This window comes from Bos javanicus, chromosome 14 (genome assembly GCF_032452875.1).
Source record: "Bos javanicus breed banteng chromosome 14, ARS-OSU_banteng_1.0, whole genome shotgun sequence".
Lineage (NCBI taxonomy): Eukaryota > Metazoa > Chordata > Mammalia > Artiodactyla > Bovidae > Bos > Bos javanicus.
This window is the reverse complement of record NC_083881.1, coordinates 30,836,022-30,854,541: the sequence shown is the minus strand read 5'-3', so window position 1 is coordinate 30,854,541 and position 18,520 is coordinate 30,836,022. Positions and strand designations below refer to the sequence as shown.

Below are 18,520 nucleotides of genomic sequence, written 5' to 3'. Positions count from 1 at the left end.
TTTCCTTCCCTTCATTCAGATCACAAACTGCCTCGGAATGCTTGGTTCTCACTCCCCCGTGGATATGCCTTTGTAGTGCTGATAATCACAAGGCCTCTCACTAATCTGTCTCTTGTCCATGACAGTCATCACTTATTATAGAAATTAACACAGTGACAGAGGATGAGATGGTTGGATGCTATCATCAGCTCAGTGGACATGGGTCTGAGCAAACTCTAGGAGACGGTGAAAGACAGGAAGTCTGGCATGCTGCAGTCCATGGGGGTAACAAAGGGTCAGGCACAACTGAGTGACTGAAGAACAATGCAGTGAAGTTGACATTAACAGCACTACTGTGTTTTTGACCAGAATGTGTTAAGATTACATATGGTTCCTTTCTAGTACCAATATATCTTTATAATGTTGAATTTTTAAACATTTAAGTTGTGTTAAGAAAAGCATTAAATCTGAAAAATGACTTCCTTCTAAAGTATATTTACCATTTTAAATCCTCCCTTTATCAGATCCCATATTACTTATCCAAGGAGGGTCATAATAGTTATACTAGCCTCCAATAAGAGTGTAGTGCAGTGGGTCAGCTCCCAGGTGTGAATTCTGGCACCAGGCTTTCCCACTGTGGGCCTGGGACCAGCAGAGTCACCATCCACCTCGTGATTCTAAGATGAGGATAGCTCATAGTATGTCTTTCTTCATGGTGCTGATGTGAAAATTGACACATGTAAATTACTTAGCATATCGTAGCAGCACTTTGTAAAGTTTATCATTCACCATTATTATTAATGCTTGGCCTGAAAAAAAATCTACTTCTTTTTCCTATAGGCCCTAAATTCAGGGTTGGCTATTTTAAGAACAAAGTATCAGAGTTTTCTTTACCTACCAGCCTGCCATGAATTCTAGCTAATCAAGTGCAGAAGATGGGAATAAACATAATCATCCAGATCAGTGACTCATCGGGAACACAGTGTAACATGAACTGTGTGTGTGAGTAACATTCTCAGTCTTAGAATGGAGAGTTTACTCTCCTCTACATGTGAGAGGCAGATAACATCTTTTGAAACAAAGTATTAGAACTTCAAAAAGAATTAGTTGGTAGACAAAAGCTATGGGTTTGTGGTTCTAAATAGGAAATGTGGGCAAAGCAGTAAGGAGGTGTCCACGTCGGGGGCGGAGGGGGTGGTAACAAGCCTGCCAAGGTGGAGAGTTGAACCTCTGCCCATTGTGTATCTGGATTCTGGGCCCAAGACTGATCTGTCTTTCAGGGGTAGATTCACTGAACTGAGCTCACAGAAGTGTTAGTCGCTCAGTTGTGTCCAACTCTTTGCGACCCCATGGACTGTAGCGTGCCAGACTCCTCCATCCATGGGATTTTTCAGACATGAATACTGGAGTAGGTTGCCATTTCCTTCTTCAGGGGATCTTCCCGACCCAGGGATCAAACCCAGGTCTCCCGCATGCAGGCAGACTCTTTACCACCTGAGCTACCAGGGAAACTGTGTAAAACTTGGAAGTCTGATTACTGATTTCCAACAAGAAATAGAACCTCTGTCCATGACTGTCCAGTGCTGTGGGTGGAACTCACTAGGTGTCCACTGTGGTCAGCATGGTAAAAAAAGTCATTTCCTTGGTGGAGAGTATTCCTATTAGCCTCTTTACACTGGAGACGGTATTTTTGCTATGACATATCTGCTCATTTTTTTATAACCTGTCAGGGCTTACTTTCTCTCTGGAAAGAAACTGCTTCACTTTAAATTCCATATGCCATTAATAAAATGTATTTTGAAAGAAAAAAAAAAGAGAAAATAGAACCTCTGAGGGGGGCAGACATCTGAGTCTTCTAGATGACATCTATTCTCCCTGTTGTCAAAGCTGTGGATGCTAATTTATGATCACAAGGCCCATGGAGCCCTAACCAGGGTCACTGCTTCTAAGGTTGAATATATGGGTATGTCCATCTTCAGTACAGGCCACTGGGCCTCGGGGGCAGACTTCTCCTTGGACCACGTGTGCTCTCCAGTGGTCAGTCCTTGGAAGGGCCGCTGCCATCACTGTCTTTTGTTCTGAACTCACTCCCCTCCCCTCTGATTGACAGCAAAATCTTTGGGTCTGTGGGTCATTCACTTACACGTGACTGCTTTGGTCTGTTATATTAATATATTTATTATGCAGTTCCCAGCTAGGGAGGGTAATCTCATTTCCCTTATTTCCAAGTTATTAGAGGACAACTCTCCAAAGCACTGACAACATCGACCAGGATGGAGTTGGACACAGTTTTCTCCCATTTCTTGGCAGGCAGCGTAATGCAGTGAGAAAAGCAGACCATGGACTGGGATAGACCTGGACATGAACCCGAACTCTGCTGCCCCCTGCTCGTGTGAATTTTACTCAGCAGGTGTTAACTGAGTACCTATGACGTGACAGCCCCTTTGCTAAGGGACAGGGATGCAGAAGTCTGTAAGATGGTCCTGTCCTCGCCAAGCTCACGGAACGGTGAGAGAGACAGCATGCAGAGAGGGGCATCTCCAAAGCAAGGCACAGCCCCCCAGTGGGGAGGAGCAAAGCAGAGTGGTTCTTGAGGAGGCGGGGCAGTCAGCAAAGGCTCCATCAAGGGCAGGATGCCCCAGTGGAAATGAAGGATGACTTCTCCAAGCAGATAAAGAGCTGAGCTGAGCACTGGGGACAGTCCAGGGCCAAAGAAACTTGGCTTTAGACAGGAGGTGTGGAAATGCAATGAGAGACTGATAAGGTAGAGGGGCATGTGTGTGTATGTGTGCAGTGGTCATATTGCATTCTGGAAGCTTCTTGAGGCCAGTATGGAGGACAGATGGAAGGAGTATGGGATGTGAGCAGAAAAACTGATGAGGAGGCTGCTGCACTGGATCCAGGCTTGAACTGAGGTGGGACCATAAAGCTTGAGAGCAGGGAGCAGATGGGAGAGATTCAAGCAGATGAGGGTGAGCTCTGTGGCTAGGTGTAGGCACGAGACAAGGGATAAGCTCATACTATGTCCTGCTGCTCACTAGGGTGAGGAACCCAGGAGGAGAAGCTGTGAGGGGTAAGGGGGTGGTGGTGAGAGAATGGTCAGATTTCATCAACTCCAAGATGCCATGCATTATAAGATGCACCATTTTTAAAAAGTACCACTGAAGAAGAAAACCATACTGCATGCCGCAGATATACAGATATGCCCTGATTTCAGAGATGTTAAAATGGGGGAAGAAATATACATGTGTAAATGGATGGTAGTCTTTTGGGGCCGGCTGAATGTGAAGTGCCCGTGGGTCCCTGTGATGCCACTGGAACAGAGTGCCCAGAACTTGAGCAGAAACACGGATGTGGGAGCCATCAGCACATGGCAGCTAAAGCCAGGAGAACACAGGCTGTGGCTCTGGGCGAGTTGCTAAACGTCTCCAGTTCAGTTTTCTTTTCCGCCTGGCACAGAGATGTGGGGAAGTGATGATGTGTAAGTGCCGACAGTGAGCCTGTCCAGCTCAGGAAGTGGACACTCCTGTCCCTGCTCTCTTCCTCTGGCTGCAGCCCGGGGGCCCTGGGTTGATGCAGCAGAGGCGGTGCTGTGGGCTTGAGATGCTGCATACCTGTCTCTCTGATCCCATGGTTGCAGCTGTGGCTGGCCCGGTCCAGCAGCTTTGTGACTCACCCAGGACCTCACCTCCTCTCTACAGTTTCAGCCTTGTCATCCAGGCAAGGAGATAATGACAGCCAAAGCCAGGGTGGTTGTGGAGCACAATCACTGAGAGCTTAGTAAGTGCTTTCAGCAGTCAAGTGCTGTGCATTGACCCGAGTCCCCGAAAGAGCCCCTGCAGGGGGCCTGGGTACCTACCAGAGCACATCGAAGCCACTGTTGGCGACCACCCGCTCAGGCATGTGCAGGGTGTGTAGAGGATCAATCAGGCCGAGTGTGGGTTTGATGGCTCGCGAAGCAATGCCTAAGACAGGGATTTGCAACACAGGCCACAGGTATGGACACAATTTTTTAAAAAATCTAATAACTTTAGGGTAACAAATTATCCTAAAAAAATCAAAATATGAGATAAGATTCGGTCTTATTTCTGCTTCCAAGGAGCAGCGGAAAGAGATCTGGAGTCAGAAACCTGGGAATTTCAGGGCAGCTGAAGCTCCCTGCAGTTTACAAAAGCCACTATCCCATCTGGTCCCAGCTCCAGGTTGTAACTATAGTGGAGTATTTATACCACGCAAACACTACAACTCAGGGCTTATTTATTCATAAAACTCCAGAGAACTGGTTTACCAGCACACTGCTGGTTTGGGTCCTGGCTCTGTGACTTACTGCGTGACACTGGTACATGTCTGTGCCTTTCTGAGTTCTCTCTCTGAGATTCTCTGAGTTCTCTGTAAGAACAGACTCTGGTGACACAGGGCCTCCATCCCTCCCAGAGATGTTGTAAGGACCACATTAGATAACATGATGGGGAAGTCTTTAAAAAAAAAATGTAAGGGAGAATTTAAGTGTTGCTTACTATTATTAGTATCTTTAACAAGGTCACAGGATAATATAATTTAATTTAAAAAGAGAAGTTACCATAAATGTGCAGTTCATTGCCAGTTTGTTCTGCTACAAAGCCCTGGAAGAAGGATGCTGAACCATCTCAAGGAGAGGGACATTTCTCCCAGATCAGCTGAGAGTTGGAGAAGATGATAGGAAACAGATGACAAAGAAGGCAGACGGCAGAAGAGTGGGTACTTGGGAATGGAGCTGGAGACATTAACTGGGAAGAAGCATGAGGGAACTTTCTGGAGCAGTGGGAATATCTATATTTTGATTAGGGTGGTGGGTACATGTGTGTATATATATTTGTCAAAACTCATCAAACCAGATTCTTAAAATTATACATTTTATTATTAAAAATCACATCTCAAAGAAAATGAGTTAGAATGTAAAAAAGCTGGGAAAGGGAATAACCATTTGTCATTGATATACAGTCACTAACTTGGGCAGAAAAATGGCCCTGGTTCATCGCATTTCAATCTGCTTTTGTAGGTAATTCTCAAAAACAAGATTATTAGACTGCTTCATACTCTTATATGTATCTGGGAAAAGAAAGAACATGTGTCTATGTGCATACTCTTTCTTTAATTCTGTAACTCTTTGAATTTTAAATATTAGGATTAAAGAAAAGGGTGTGGAATTGAAAGCTAAGAGAACTAAAAAACATTTATAGAGGAAGTTCTTACCAGTTTTTACTTTCAAGTGTTCGTAGTCAAAAATGGCAACTCCGGTAGTTTCGCTCCCAGTGCCTGAGGTAGTTGGAACTTGAACAACAAAAAAATTAATTTTAATAGCGCATCTAAATAAAGGTCAGTGGAGATATTTAATTCAGCCTCAGAAGATAAGGAGCAAAGTTAGAGAAGAAAGCTTTGTTGCTCTTGTCTACTCGCTTGATGTGTATCTGTGTTAACATGTATGTATGCTTAATGTGGATGGCTTCCCGGGTGGTGCTAGTGGTAAAGAATCCACCTGCCAATGCAGGAGACATGGATTTGATCCCTGGGTCGGGAAGATCCCCTGGAGGAAGACACGGCAACCCACTCCCAACCCATGGCAACCCAAGTATTCTTGCCTGGAGAATCCCATGGACAGAGGAGCCTGGCGGGCTATGGACCTTAGGGTCACAGAGTCAGACACCACTGAAGCAACTTAGCACACACATGCTTGATGTGTATGACTGTGTCTGCATTAACATGTGAGGAATAGCTCTGATACCTGTGCTGGCATTGGCTTTCTGGCATCTGTCTTTAATGTGTGTGTGCTGGCATTAATACTCAGTATATGTGAGGTACATGCCTACATTAACATGCATGTAAACCTAATGCATGTATACTTGATGTGTATGCATGATGCTTGTATCTGTGTCAGCATGTATGTCTGATGTCCATATGGTGCTAACATGTATGTATGCTCAGCATGTATGTACCACATCCACGTTTGTATTATGCACATGTGTGTTTAATGTGTTCATGTGGTATCTGTTTCTGTATTAACAGGGAGGCACTCTGGGAGCCCTGGTCTCCCTCAGGGCTAGAGTTTAAGCAGCTGCAGCTTGGAATTCAAAAGCAGACCTCTTTCCATCTCTGGGAAGAAAGCTCATATTTGCCATCTCTAAAAGACATCTTTATTCCCCCTTGGCAGCAAGCACAGTGACACCCTGCCTTTGCTGGGCTCTGCGGTTTTGCAGTTCAGTCAAGTTTCTAAACTTTACTAATCACCCCTCTGTGTGATACTGACACAGTTTCACCACAGGGCTCCAATCTCCAGACATCAATTATGCTGCGCCCCACTGATCCCTTGTTCACGTCAAAGCCGTTCATCTGCTGTCAACTCACTCCTGTCCCAGCACAATGGGGCTAGGGGAGGAGTGGGGAAGATAGAAGACAAGACTTTATGCTGATATTTTCCAGTTAGGGCATTTGAGCTGTAAGGCTTTAAACAGTGATGTGCCGACAGCAATAAAATGGAGGAAAGAAAAGACCAAAAGATCCCCAGGTCTGTGTGGATCAGACGAGGGAGCATGATTTGGGTTTGCGTGTCTGTGTCCTGTGTTGCCACCGAGCAGATGTCGTCCAGCGTGACAAGGCTATGCTGGCCACATGTCCCGGGGCAGACAAAGCCCCAGGTCAGCTGAGGAGCCATCATGTGGAAGAAAGGGTTGAGTCAACACCAGAGAAATGACAGCAAACATTCCCCTTAAACTCCCAGATGCCAAAGTGGGACAAAACAGAGAAGGGCTCAGAAGACAGGCCTGCCCAGAGAGGGGTCTGAGCATCTATAAACACTGACCTTCCTTATCCTCCAAAAAGTGACTTCATAGCTGAGCTCTGCAGACCCCTACCATTGACCCAAACTGCCTCTGTCTGTGCAGTAATGAAGACCAGAGACTTCCCAGGTGGCTCAATGGTAAAGAAATCTGCCTGCCAATGCAGGAGATGCGAGTTTGATCACTGGATTGGGAAGATCCCCTGGAGAAGGAAATGACAACCCACTCCAGTATTCTTGCCTGGGAGAATCCCATGGACAGAGGTGTCTGGAGGAGTATGGTACATGGGGTCGCAAAAGAGGAGGACACAATTCAGCACCTAAACACCACAACCAACATTTTTCCTAAGGCCTCTTGTCAATTGCAAAATAAACAGACAGTGTTTACCTGCGATCAGAGGTTTCAGAGGCACAGTCACAGGCTTTCCCTTCCCAATGGGGGCATTGACGTAGTCTAGGAAGTCAGAGTCAGGGCTGGATGAATACAGATTAGCGGCTTTACAGGTGTCTATGGTGGAACCGCCACCCACGGCCAGGAAGGCATCGAAAGCTCCCTTTTTGGCAAATTCAATGGCTTCCATGAAGCTTGGAGAAGGGAAAATGAATGCCATTATGTCAGGACTTCCAGAAATAAATTGCCATGCCATTAAATAGGGCTTCTCTGATGGCTCAGACAGAGGAGAATGCACCTGCAATGCAGGAGATATGGATCCGATCCCTGGGTCGGGAAGATCCCCTGGAGAAGGAAATGGCAACCCACTCCAGTATTCATGCCTGGAGAATTCCATGGACAGAGGAGCCTGGAGGGCTATACAGTCAGGCCTGGGGCAAGTTTCAATCAGCACTGATATGTATTGGCTTCCGCTTAAAGTAAATTTAACAACAATAAAAGAATACCTCGTATCAGTTGGTTCCACTCTCACATGATCATAAACCTTAAAGTTTATGCCATTCTTCACTAGGGAATCCATCACTGTCTGTACAGGAGGGAGTTGGGAGAGGTTCTTGTCTGTCATCAAACAAACATTTTTAGCACCCATGCTTTGTAGGTCCTACAATAAGAAAAATAACGTATAAGTTAAGTTTGATTGCACAAGAAATGTAATAGACACTTCTCACAAAATTAACATTAAGTCCAAAATAAAGGACTCCCATCCAAGGACCAACCAGGCCTGACCCTGCTTAGCTTCTGAGATCAGATGAGATTAAAACAAAGGATCAACAGTTGTTAATCTGTGCTTGTTGTAAAATATATCTAACATTTACAGTAGAAGACTGTAGAAATCTTAAATACTTGCCATGCCCACTTCCTTTGTAACTCCTGCTCCATATCTAATAGTTGAAACAGCCATCTGAGGAAAAATAAAAGATTTAGGTGACAGGTGTTTGGAGAGTTGATTATTTCATTTCTAAAACCCTGAAACACTTCCTCATTGTCTAGATAATAAAGTATATATGCCCCAGCATGGCCTTCTAAGTCACCCCAACTGGCCTCACACACATCACACTTCTTTAAGCAAACATTCCTTCCAGATACACTAGAATTATGTATTTTCCCCCAAACATTTCATAATCCTCATTTGTTTCCTCAGCTTGACATGCCTGTCTCTTCTTGCCTCCACACCTAAATTAATTCTTCAGTATCTTATTTTCCAATGTTAATGTTGTCTTTGTGTATTTTTCATGCCTTCATCCACTCATCCAACCATTCATCTCTCCAACCCCTATTGCATGCATTTATCTGTCCCTCCATCCATCCATCCATTCATCCAACCAACACTGCTGAGTGTCTGCTATGTTCCAGGCTTGTGCTAGGCTCTGGTAATACAGCTATGAAGAAGACAAACATGGCTTCATAGTTTACAGCCGAGAGAAGAGCTTTTATACTGATGGATGATGGGTTACTTTTGGCCTGGAGACATGCTTTGTTTGAACCATATTATGTTTAGATTTCTTTTTTTGGTTTGGATAGTAACTCTCATTATCCAATTAAAGGAAAAAAACAAAACAAAACAATATGACCATCTGGATTTCTCTCTCTCTTGAATAATCAGGCAGCGTGTATGCATGCTAAGGTGCTTCAGTCATGTTCGACTCTTTGCAACCCCATAGACTGTAGTGCACCAGGCTCCTCTGACCATAGCATTCTCTAGGCAAGAATACTAGAGTGGGTTGACATGCCTGCCTCCAGGGGATCTTCCCTACCCAGGGATCGAACCTATGTCTTTGATGTCGCCTGTACTGTCAAGTGGGTTCTTTACCACTAGCACCACCTGGGAAGACCTCAATCAGGCAGTACTGGCTGCATTCCAGTGTGGCAGCAACCAAGTGGGGCTAAGGGCAGATTGCACCCTTCAGATGGGCCTATACTCTCAGCCAGCTCAGCCCCATCGTCCCAGTCTGCGCCTGGAATGATTAACTGTCAGGCCTCTGGTCACATTTTAATTTATGATCCCTAAACTAGGAGGAGACAGAGATTTAACATATAATTATGTAATCACAGTGTGATAAAAAAATTCATCAGAATTAATTGTTCTTTTATTCCTGCTTCAAAGATTACTTGAACCTCTTTGGGGGGCTGTTATAGTTACAAAACTAAAGAAGATTCATCATACAACATATATGATGGAGTCTGTAGAACCAGGAATCTGTCCTGTTTTAATGGCTGTACAGAAGACAGTATTCTAGGCATTACTCATGTTACCAGAATATTTATATTCCATTATCCTGACAAAATACTTTGCTAAATAGGTGCTGATCAAACAATAAGGTTAGGGAACATCAATTAATAACAGACTTCAAATGAGATAGTAATGCATTAGGGAAATACTCTGGTTGTATTTTTTCAGGTCATTCATAAAAGAATGAATGAATAGGGACTTCCCTGGTGGTCCAGTGTCTAAGACTCTGCTCTCCCAATGCAGTAGGCCTGGGTTCAATCCCTGGTCAGGGAACTAGATCCCACATGTCAAAACTAAGAGTTTGCATGCTACGACTAAAAAAAGATCCCACTTGCTGCAACGAAAATCTGGCAGCCAAATATTATACATACAGAAATAAATATTTTTTAAAAAGAATGAATAATTAGATCTACCTCGAAGGCATAATCTGTTGTTTTCCCAGAAGGTGAAAGTCCAGGAGCTAGAAGTACAAAAGTTAGCATCAGAGTAGGCCTTAGAAACAGAGCAAAGATATTGCTATTTGATAGTAAGTTGGGATTTCAGCAGTTGAATGTAAATATCTCCTTTGAAGCCTTACTTAAAATACATTTCTCAGTTTCATTGTTGCCTATTCAATTCAAATTAAACTCTGCATTTTAAGACAATGTAATGCTAACTTGATGCAGACTGTGAAAATAAACTTATTTAAAATCTTTTCTCCACTGAAATTAAAATATACTTTTAAAAACATAATGAGTAAAAATCTGCTAGAAAAAAATCCTCTAGATGCTATGGAGTTTGATTATTATTAGAGAACAACTATTAGTACATTCATTCATTAGAGTCCTGCTTACACTTCTTTAATAACTGTGATTATTTAAATAAAACTTCTCTCTATGGAGGGTGCTTATCACACTAAGATATTTTTCAAGCTTATGCCTATGAACTATTGAGTTTTCTCTGGGAAATTTAATAAACATTTTTATAAATGGATATTTCTTTGCAAGGTGCCAGGTTTAGCTGTGGCAAAAAAATTTTTTTTTGTCTTATTGGAACAACAAGAAGTCTCTAATTAGTGGATTTTATCTTTGTTTTCATCTACTTATTGTTATCAGTCTTGACCAGTCATAAGATTGGAAAAAAGTCTATGGAACAATTTTCACTACCATTTTTTTTTAACAAGACAAAGAAAGGAGACCACAACTGGATAACAGTCTACCTTTGGTAGAGGGCAAGGGTATCCTTAATCGTATTTCAAATTTCTTTGATACTGACAGGCTTTAAAGAAATTGTCTATTACTCCAGTAACTAAAATTTAGGAAAAGACATAAACTGGATCTTAGAAAACACTGAGATTATCTTTCTCTAAATTACTAATTTTATTGCCCCAAATAGGAAACATTACTGATTTGTTGTTGAAACTAAGTTAAGAATTGCAGAAAAGCAGCTGAAGACAAAATTCTGCATGTGTCCATGAGGGCTGAAAAGGCATAGCATGCTTCTGCTTGGTAGTTGGCTGTTAAAGACTGGGGTGGTCCCTTGGCTGGTCCTAAAGAATGAGTCACTCTCATGGCAGGAAATAGTCCTTGGTTAGTTACTCTATCTGTTCTACTCCCAATCAGCTTCTTGGTGAATTTCTGCTTAGGCTCCTTTTTCATCCCTTACAACTGTTAGGATGTGACCTTTTCTCCTAAGAGGTGAAATCAGTTTTTGTGGCACTATAATTCATGTGACATTCTGGGGACATGTTGAACTTACAGTGAGCTCCTGCTGTTCACTGTGGACAATGGACTTGGTAAGGATTAAGATGTCTGTAGGAACCGAAAACTTTTTGTCATTTTTAATTATTAAGAAATAGTGTTATTTTAAACATCAATACAATTATTTTTTTCCTTCTGGGAACCACACTGTTCTTTAGACTCTTTTTTGCAATGTATTAGAATCTTTCGAAGATCTCAACTTAATTCTATTTGATGAACTCAGACCATCCTAATATCCTATTTGCGTTACCATTTTTAGCTTTGGCACATAATTTTATTTCAAAAAGAAAGACATTATAAATAGCATTCAGCTGACATAATTAGAACTGCGGTTGTTCAGTTGCTCAGTCATGTCCAGCTCTTTTGCGACCCCAGGGACTGCTGCCCACCAGGCTCCTCTGTCCATGGGATTCTTCAGGCAAGAACACTGGAGTGGGCTGCCGATCCTTCTCCAGATAATTAGAACTACATGTTACCAGTTTCAAGAGCAAAGCAACCATCTGCATCAGTCTTCCTCTCACATGCTTTGACTTTGTCCAAATGCATTGCCAAATGTGGAAACTGAAACTGCGGCTAGACACAAAATGTATTATTACCTTGGGAATAAGTATGAGAATGACTCGGGCACTGGCATCTAGGGAATCAGAAAAAGAAAAAAGAGAGTGAAACCAGAAAATCTGAAGCTAGGAAGTTTTAAAGTAACATACATTGCATTCTAGTTTTAAGATGCTTTCAAAGTAGCGGCTATTGACAAACACTGCACAATAGAAAAAGCCAGAAATCACTATGGACAAAAAGCCAACTCAGGGTCTTTCCAGCATTGTAGTTATTCTTCTGCGAATTATTCAGCAGCAGTTAATGACGTGGGGAACTGAGATGAGTGCTCCTGGGCTACAATAAAGTTTAAGATGAGGTCTCACTTCTTACTAGGTTAGGAGCCTTGGCCAAATTGACCCAGTGTTAAGGACTCGCACCTCAGACCCTACTTCTCTCCTCCTGAACTTTCCTTGTATTTTCCCATTGTCTTCAGGGTGTTCAAACAGGCTCTGGGCTGCTTCCTCTGGAAGCCCTCAGTGGCCGGTAGGCCCCCTCTGGTCACCACGTGGCGCCTCCGGCCTTTCTCGGCTCCAGGATTTCCTGCTCTCCGTGTCCCCCTAAACCGAGATCACACCTGTCACCTTCTTCTCCCCAATCCCTCACCTCAGTCCGCTCCTCTACAGATATCCCATGTGTTCCTCTTTCTAGAGGTTCCCTCCCTTGACTTCCACATCTTGGTCGCCTCCTAGTCCTTGGTCAGTCCCATCTCTGGCTTCCTCTTCTGTTTACCACCATCCGATTGAGCCTCGCAAAAGGATTTGTGTTTCTATTGCCCACGGGACCCTGTCTTGGTGGGTCCCGCAGGTAAGCGCGTGCATACCCCCCACCCCACCAACCCTGACCCCCGCCTGCAAACTTGGACTGAAAACCTCTGAGAAGGGAGAGGGCAGAAGGGAAAGGGGAAGGAAGGAAAAGCGTTAAACTCAATGATGGTCAAGATCTCAAAAACTCAATTAAGTGAACACAGGCGTGGTCGGGTGTGAGTCGCCAGCGTGAGTCAAGGTTGCCATCTGGTGGGCGCGGCGGAAAGCGCCACGTGTAAGGGTTTCTTCTGGAGCATCCCGGAGGGCCTGAGCCATCTGCAGGCTCCCGCGGAGAAAACCGAATAATGCAGGGTCCCAGAGTTGTCCTTCACTTGGCATTACCTTCTAGGTCCTTCGCTGCTTTATGCCCCTCCAGGACAAGAAGAGGGGCTCAAAGGGAAGGAAAATTCGACACTGTGGGAGGACACTCCGCTTCTCTTTTTGTTATATAATTTCCAAGCTCTCAGGCTATCTCAATTCATCATTTCTACTCCTCAGTTGTAGTCTGAATTCCACCCCCTCTTGCCTTCTTTGGACCTCCATCTGTCCCCTATGTCCCATCCTTCCCCTTACTTGATCCTTGTCATCATAATTAAGAGTTTCATGCTTAAAACTCTCACCCTCCTCTCCCCTCTGGCTTGCTCACCCTCTGGTTTCTCTCTTCCTCACCCACATCCTGTTGACTTCATTTCCTTGGCCTCCTGAACTCTGCAAAGTTACAGCCAGGCTCTCATCTACACACCTTCTGGGTCTGGCACAATAATTTTGACTTCCTTCCTGGTATCACTGATAAACTGACCATATCTTAGCAAAGGCCAACCTCTCCCATGCACACTAAATCTCAGCTCTGCTCAGCTTCTCAAAACATCACTACCAACAGTTCTTCCTTTGCTCTCCTGCATCATCAACCCCCTCACCCACTACCCCCTCCCCCCACCCCAACCCAGTTTGGGATTGACATGTACACACTGCTGTATTTAAAAATGATAACCAACAAGGACTTAACGTATAGCAAGTACATAGAACTCTGCTCAATGTTATGTGGCAACCTGGATGGAAGGGGAGTTTGGGGGAGAATGTATGCATGTATATGTGTGGCTGAGTCCCTTGCGGTTCACCTCTGTCTTCACATCCCTCCCTCTCTCCTGCACCCTCTGTCCTCTGCGTTCTGCACAGACCCCTTTCACCCGTGCATGTGCTCAGTGGCTAAGTCATGTCTGACTCTTCGTGACTCCATGGACTGGTCCTTGGGATGTTTCCAAGCAAAAATACTGCAGCAGGTTGCCATTTCCTTCTTCAGGGGATCTTCCCCACCCAGGGATCAAACCCGGCTCTCTTGTGTCAGCATTGGCAGAGATTTCTTTACCACTGTGCCACCTGGGAAGCCCCAACATAAGGACATTGCATTGGCCAGGAATCAGAACCCAGACCTCCCACGTGGAAGGGAAGAATGCTACCACTGAACCAATACCTAACTTCACTGCTATCCCCTCATGCAAGTCTCTGCTAACTTTAAACTGATCCAAAGCCTCTTGTCCTTGTATCCCCAGCACCTAGAATAGTTTCTGATGCATTACCATACACTCAGTATGTGCTGGTTGGATACATGCATTTGTCTTGGTCACTGTGCCAAGCTGTCCTCTGTCTGCCTCGACTGGGACCTGGAGCTCTCCTCTCTCGACCTTAGTTTCAACGGTAGATCAGACGAAGTACAAGCGGCTGCTTTTGGCTCCTTGGCTACTTGGCACACTGACAGCGGAGTCCAGGCCGCCGCGCTCTGCGGTACCGCGTCCCGGAAAAAGATCCGAGGAAGAACGCGCGGGCCCGGGCGGGTCGCTCCCCGGGGGCTGCGTGGGCTCGGCCGCACCCTCGGGTCCCCTGCCTGCCCGCCGCCCGTCCGGCCCCGCACTCACGCTGCGCGTTGCAGAAGCCTCAGCAAGTGCACTACCCGAGAGCGAGCGGCGGCCATGGCTGAGCCGAGTCTTCCTCCCCCCGGCGACGCCCCCTCCGCCGCCGCCGGCCAATCCCGGCCTCCGCTTCTCCTCCGCCCTCCCCAGCCACAGCGCTTGGCGGCCGAACATTTTCCCACTAGTTGAAGCTACGGCTGCCCCAGCTGCAGTGTCTCATCGTCCACCTTTGAAATTGCCATACAGGTAACTGCTCTGTAGGGTTTTGATCTGCTCTCCTGTCTCTAGATAAAACGCTCTATTTCACAAGGCAAGGACGTGGGGGAGGGAGAAACAAGGGCAGCGCCCCCTCACCCCCTCCCTAAATCCTTTAAAATGCTCTTTTGCCTTAAGTGTATTTTCAGAATAAACTAACACAACTGCATTTAAATTTAACGGTAAATAAGAACTTTGCAAACACCCCCCCCCCCTTTTTTTTTTAAACAAGACTAGTTAAGAGAAGGAAATGGCAACCCACTCCAGTGTTCTTGCCTGGAGAATCCCAGGGATGGGGGAGCCTGGGCTGCCATCTATGGGGTCTCACAGAATCAGACATGACTGAAGCGACTTAGCAGCTAGATCAAGTCACAAAACAAAAGCCAGAAAAATTCCCAAACAAAACAAACAACAAAAAATCCCAGACAGCTGAGAAGAATTTAAAAGGTGTTAAATGCTCTATTAACGGTTTGGTTTGGAAGAAGCTGTTCAGGATACCATTATGCTTTCTTTTTTTAATCAATGGTTAAAACTTGCCATGGTTACATGAGAAGGGAGGGCTTACAGCACCAAGTGCTCCAGGCCCCAGTGGAAACGATGATCAGTGATGGCACAGTTCAGCTTTGTCAGAAGGTATGAGACAGTAAGTTGAACATGTGTTTTTAGTAACCTATTATGAAATTGGAATTAATCTCATCTTCATAGCAATTTCTAGAAGTAACATATAAAAATTGGACAATGGAAAAATGAAACAAACTCTCAATTTCCTATCAGGTGTCAGACCAAAAAGCAAGAGTAGGGTGGCTCCCCAGAGCTATAACAACAGCAGAAAAGCCCCCCCATTCTAGATCTGTATACTGTGAATCCTTTTCAGGAGGTATTTAGTTTTACAAAGACGAGTTACTGAAATCTGTTAGGGAAAGACATCCAGGATAACTGTAAATGTTTCACCTCCTAATTAGATCAGCTTAAGGCAATGGCACCCCACTCCAGTACTCTTGCCTGGAAAATCCCATGGACAGAGGAGCCTGGTGGGCTGCAGTCCATGCGGTCTCTAAGAGTCGGGGACGACTGAGCGACTTCACTTTCATTTTTTCCTTTCATGCATTGGAGAAGGAAATGGCAATCCACTCCAGTGTTCTTGCCTGGAGAATCCCAGGGACGGGGGAGCCTGGTGGGCTGCCATCTATGGGGTCACACAGAGTCGGACACGACTGAAGTGACTTAGCAGCAGCAGGTCAATTTGACAAATGAATCAAAAGATAGTAGTAATATTTCAAGTAAGGATTTTGTAGGTTTCTTTCTCTCTTCCCCAAACAGATCCCACTTGAAGCTTTAAAAAAAAAAACCTGCGATATAAATACTGATAAAGATTTAAGTATAAAATTAGGATTAGGACTTCCCTGGTGGTCCAGTGGCCAGGATTCCACACTCCCAATACAGGGGGCCTGGGTTTGATCCCTAGTCTGGGAACTAGATCCCACATACTGCAACTAAGACCCAGCACAGCCAAATAAACAAACATTAAAAAAAAAAATTACGATTGAGGATTATTACCATTATTTAGTGAAGCCCAAATTTATCATTTACAGCAAATTAATGTTTTCAGTGTTGAAAAGCATCAAATTTTATTTTTGAAGGAGACACACTTTCAGTATTATATCTGACACCAAAAGCAGGATGAGTTTTTCTAATAAAAGTTGTCTTGCTGAAATCATAATTTAGCTGCTATGTTTTCTAGAAAGTAAATGAAAATAATCTGTACCAGGTATCCAGGTCATTGGTTTTACTTAAAATGTAACCTTTCTGTTCCCACATGCTTTAGTAAATACACAAACTTGTCATCAAAATGATGCAAAAACCAGCTATTAAGTCTCTCCCTTAAACCCCATCCAAAGTTTAAAGAGAGAAAAAAAGGCTGTTTAAAACTCATTCCTAGTTTTCACAGATTCTTTCCCTAATTCAGATGTCCTTAAATACAACCTTTAATCTCCAGCCAGAGTTTTGGTTTTGGGAAATACATTAATGTGTCCAGTCCAATATTTACATATCATCTTCAGAGGAGGGTAGTCCTGGCCCTTTAACCTCAAGCTCAATGAAGGCAGTGGCCAAATCTTGTGCATCTGGGTACTGTATCTAGAACTTAGCATTAAGTACAGTTCTTGGTTTAGGAGAAGGTCCAAGGATGAAATTTACTTCCTCCTCTTTCCTCCTTGGTGTTGCCCCCCTTTTCTCTTGCCACTCAGGCCGGGAGGCCCGGAATTCATCTTGCCTCCCAGACCCCCTTTCCTCTTCCCTCCTTGGCTGGGAGTGCCCCCTTTCCTCTTACTCCCGGGACCCTGTCGGCCCCCCTTTCTCTTGCCCTTCTGACTCATTTTCCTCCGCTTAGCCGCCTCCTCCTGGTCCTCCTCTCTCATCTGCTTATTGGTGGCCCTCGTAATGTCCATCTGAGGCTTTTTGCTGTTCATCACTCGCAGCATCTCCAACTGGCTCTTTCTCTCGGCCGCAAAGTCCCCGAAAAGAGGCTGAAACTTCCTCTTCTTGCCAGAGCCCCTGGGCGCCTTCTCCTTGGGCAGACGCTCCTGGAAGCGCCCCACAGAGGCAGTGGAGACCTTGGCCACTTGCATGGCGCGGCCCAGCTCCTCCTTACTCTGGTGTCCAGTAGGGTGCATGCCGGCCGCGCTGGGCAGCTGCATCTTGTGCGCGCGGGCCAGGTTACGCAGCCGGTTCAGTTCGTTTTTGGCCACCCGTTCCTTCTTAGCCTGAATCCGCTTGGCGAACTGGTCCTCCATGGGGTCGGCATTGCCCGGCACCTCGATCAGCCACTCCTTGGTGTCGTCGCGGGCGCGCTGGTAGCCCCAGCGGCGGCGCCACTGGCCGCTCACTTCGTCCCACACCAGATTGGTCTTCTTCTTGGGACGGATACCCTTGAGGCGCGCAAACTGCTGCCAGCGAGTAAGCGGCCGCGGCCTGGGCACCGGCTTCTCGCGCGGCAGACGAGTGCTGGGTTCCGGCAGCCTTGCCACCAGCGCCTCCTCCACGCGCTCGGTAGGCAGCTGCCACAGCTGGTTGATGAGCAGCTGCGTGTTGTCCCGCGCCAGGGCCCTCAGCTCGGCCTCCTGTGTGGGTCCCGCGTGCCGCAGCCCGGTCGGGGGGTTCCGGTCAGAGGCCAGCAAATTACCCAGGTCGAACTCCAGCTCCAATTCCTTCAGCACCGTGATGCGCTGCAACTTCTCTGCCTCGTCCCGCTCCGCCTTTGCCAGCAGCTCTTCCACGCTCTGGCCCTCCATGGCTCTGGTTCGGATCGCTGCCTCTGGGAGACAGTTCCAGTCACGTCTCCTCCCACACGGGTTAAAGCCGCGCACCACAAACACGTGCGACTTCCCGGACGCTCGACCCGGAAGAGAAAGTTCCGCTTCCGGGGCACCCGGAAGGGGCTCAAGGAGCCAGCTACCCGAGGAACGGCCGGCAGAGGGTGGTGTTAGAGAGCAGATGAGATTAGAGGCGGCCTTTGGGGTGGAGGCCGGAGGTAGGCGGAGCCGAATCTACGAATTCCGACGCCTGATTGGGACCTTGGCTCCCAGGATGCACCTGCGGGAGGGAGTGGTCCTGTGCGAGCTGGGCAAGTTTGGGGGCCGCGGATTAAGGGGGTCCCGGAGCGACTGTTAGTTTTAGTGTGTGTAGAAAGTCAGTTCTCAAGATGTTTAGCCAGTCATTTTCACCAGAGCCCTGACATCTGTTCATGGTG

General features: G+C 45.8%; 2 protein-coding genes across 2 annotated transcripts in view; both read right to left on the bottom strand.

Annotated features, from left to right (window-relative positions):
• The window catches only part of ADHFE1 (alcohol dehydrogenase iron containing 1), a 33,009-nt gene extending 18,378 nt beyond the window's left edge, over window positions 1-14,631 (bottom strand). Inside the window, exons 1-8 of the mRNA XM_061438880.1 lie at window positions 14,524-14,631; window positions 11,807-11,844; window positions 9,885-9,931; window positions 8,089-8,142; window positions 7,688-7,842; window positions 7,179-7,375; window positions 5,212-5,289; window positions 3,839-3,944 (exon numbers count right to left, since the gene is read on the bottom strand). Coding sequence (XP_061294864.1) covers window positions 3,839-3,944; window positions 5,212-5,289; window positions 7,179-7,375; window positions 7,688-7,842; window positions 8,089-8,142; window positions 9,885-9,931; window positions 11,807-11,844; window positions 14,524-14,579 — 731 coding nt within the window. The 5' untranslated portion in view covers window positions 14,580-14,631. The remainder of the gene's footprint in view (window positions 1-3,838; window positions 3,945-5,211; window positions 5,290-7,178; window positions 7,376-7,687; window positions 7,843-8,088; window positions 8,143-9,884; window positions 9,932-11,806; window positions 11,845-14,523) is intronic.
• Window positions 14,632-16,383: 1,752 nt separating this feature from the next.
• On the bottom strand, window positions 16,384-18,192 carry RRS1 (ribosome biogenesis regulator 1 homolog). Its single transcript, XM_061438881.1, has one exon. The coding sequence runs from the start codon at window positions 18,060-18,062 to the stop codon at window positions 16,965-16,967; it is 1,098 nt and encodes a 365-aa protein (XP_061294865.1). The 5' UTR covers window positions 18,063-18,192; the 3' UTR covers window positions 16,384-16,964.
• Between the last annotated feature and the right edge of the window lie 328 nt (window positions 18,193-18,520).

Excerpts from the sequence above, each read along its gene's own strand:
- RRS1 (XM_061438881.1), bottom strand. The coding sequence starts at position 18,062 with ATGGAGGGCCAGAGCGTGGAAGAGCTGCTGGCAAAGGCGGAGCGGGAC.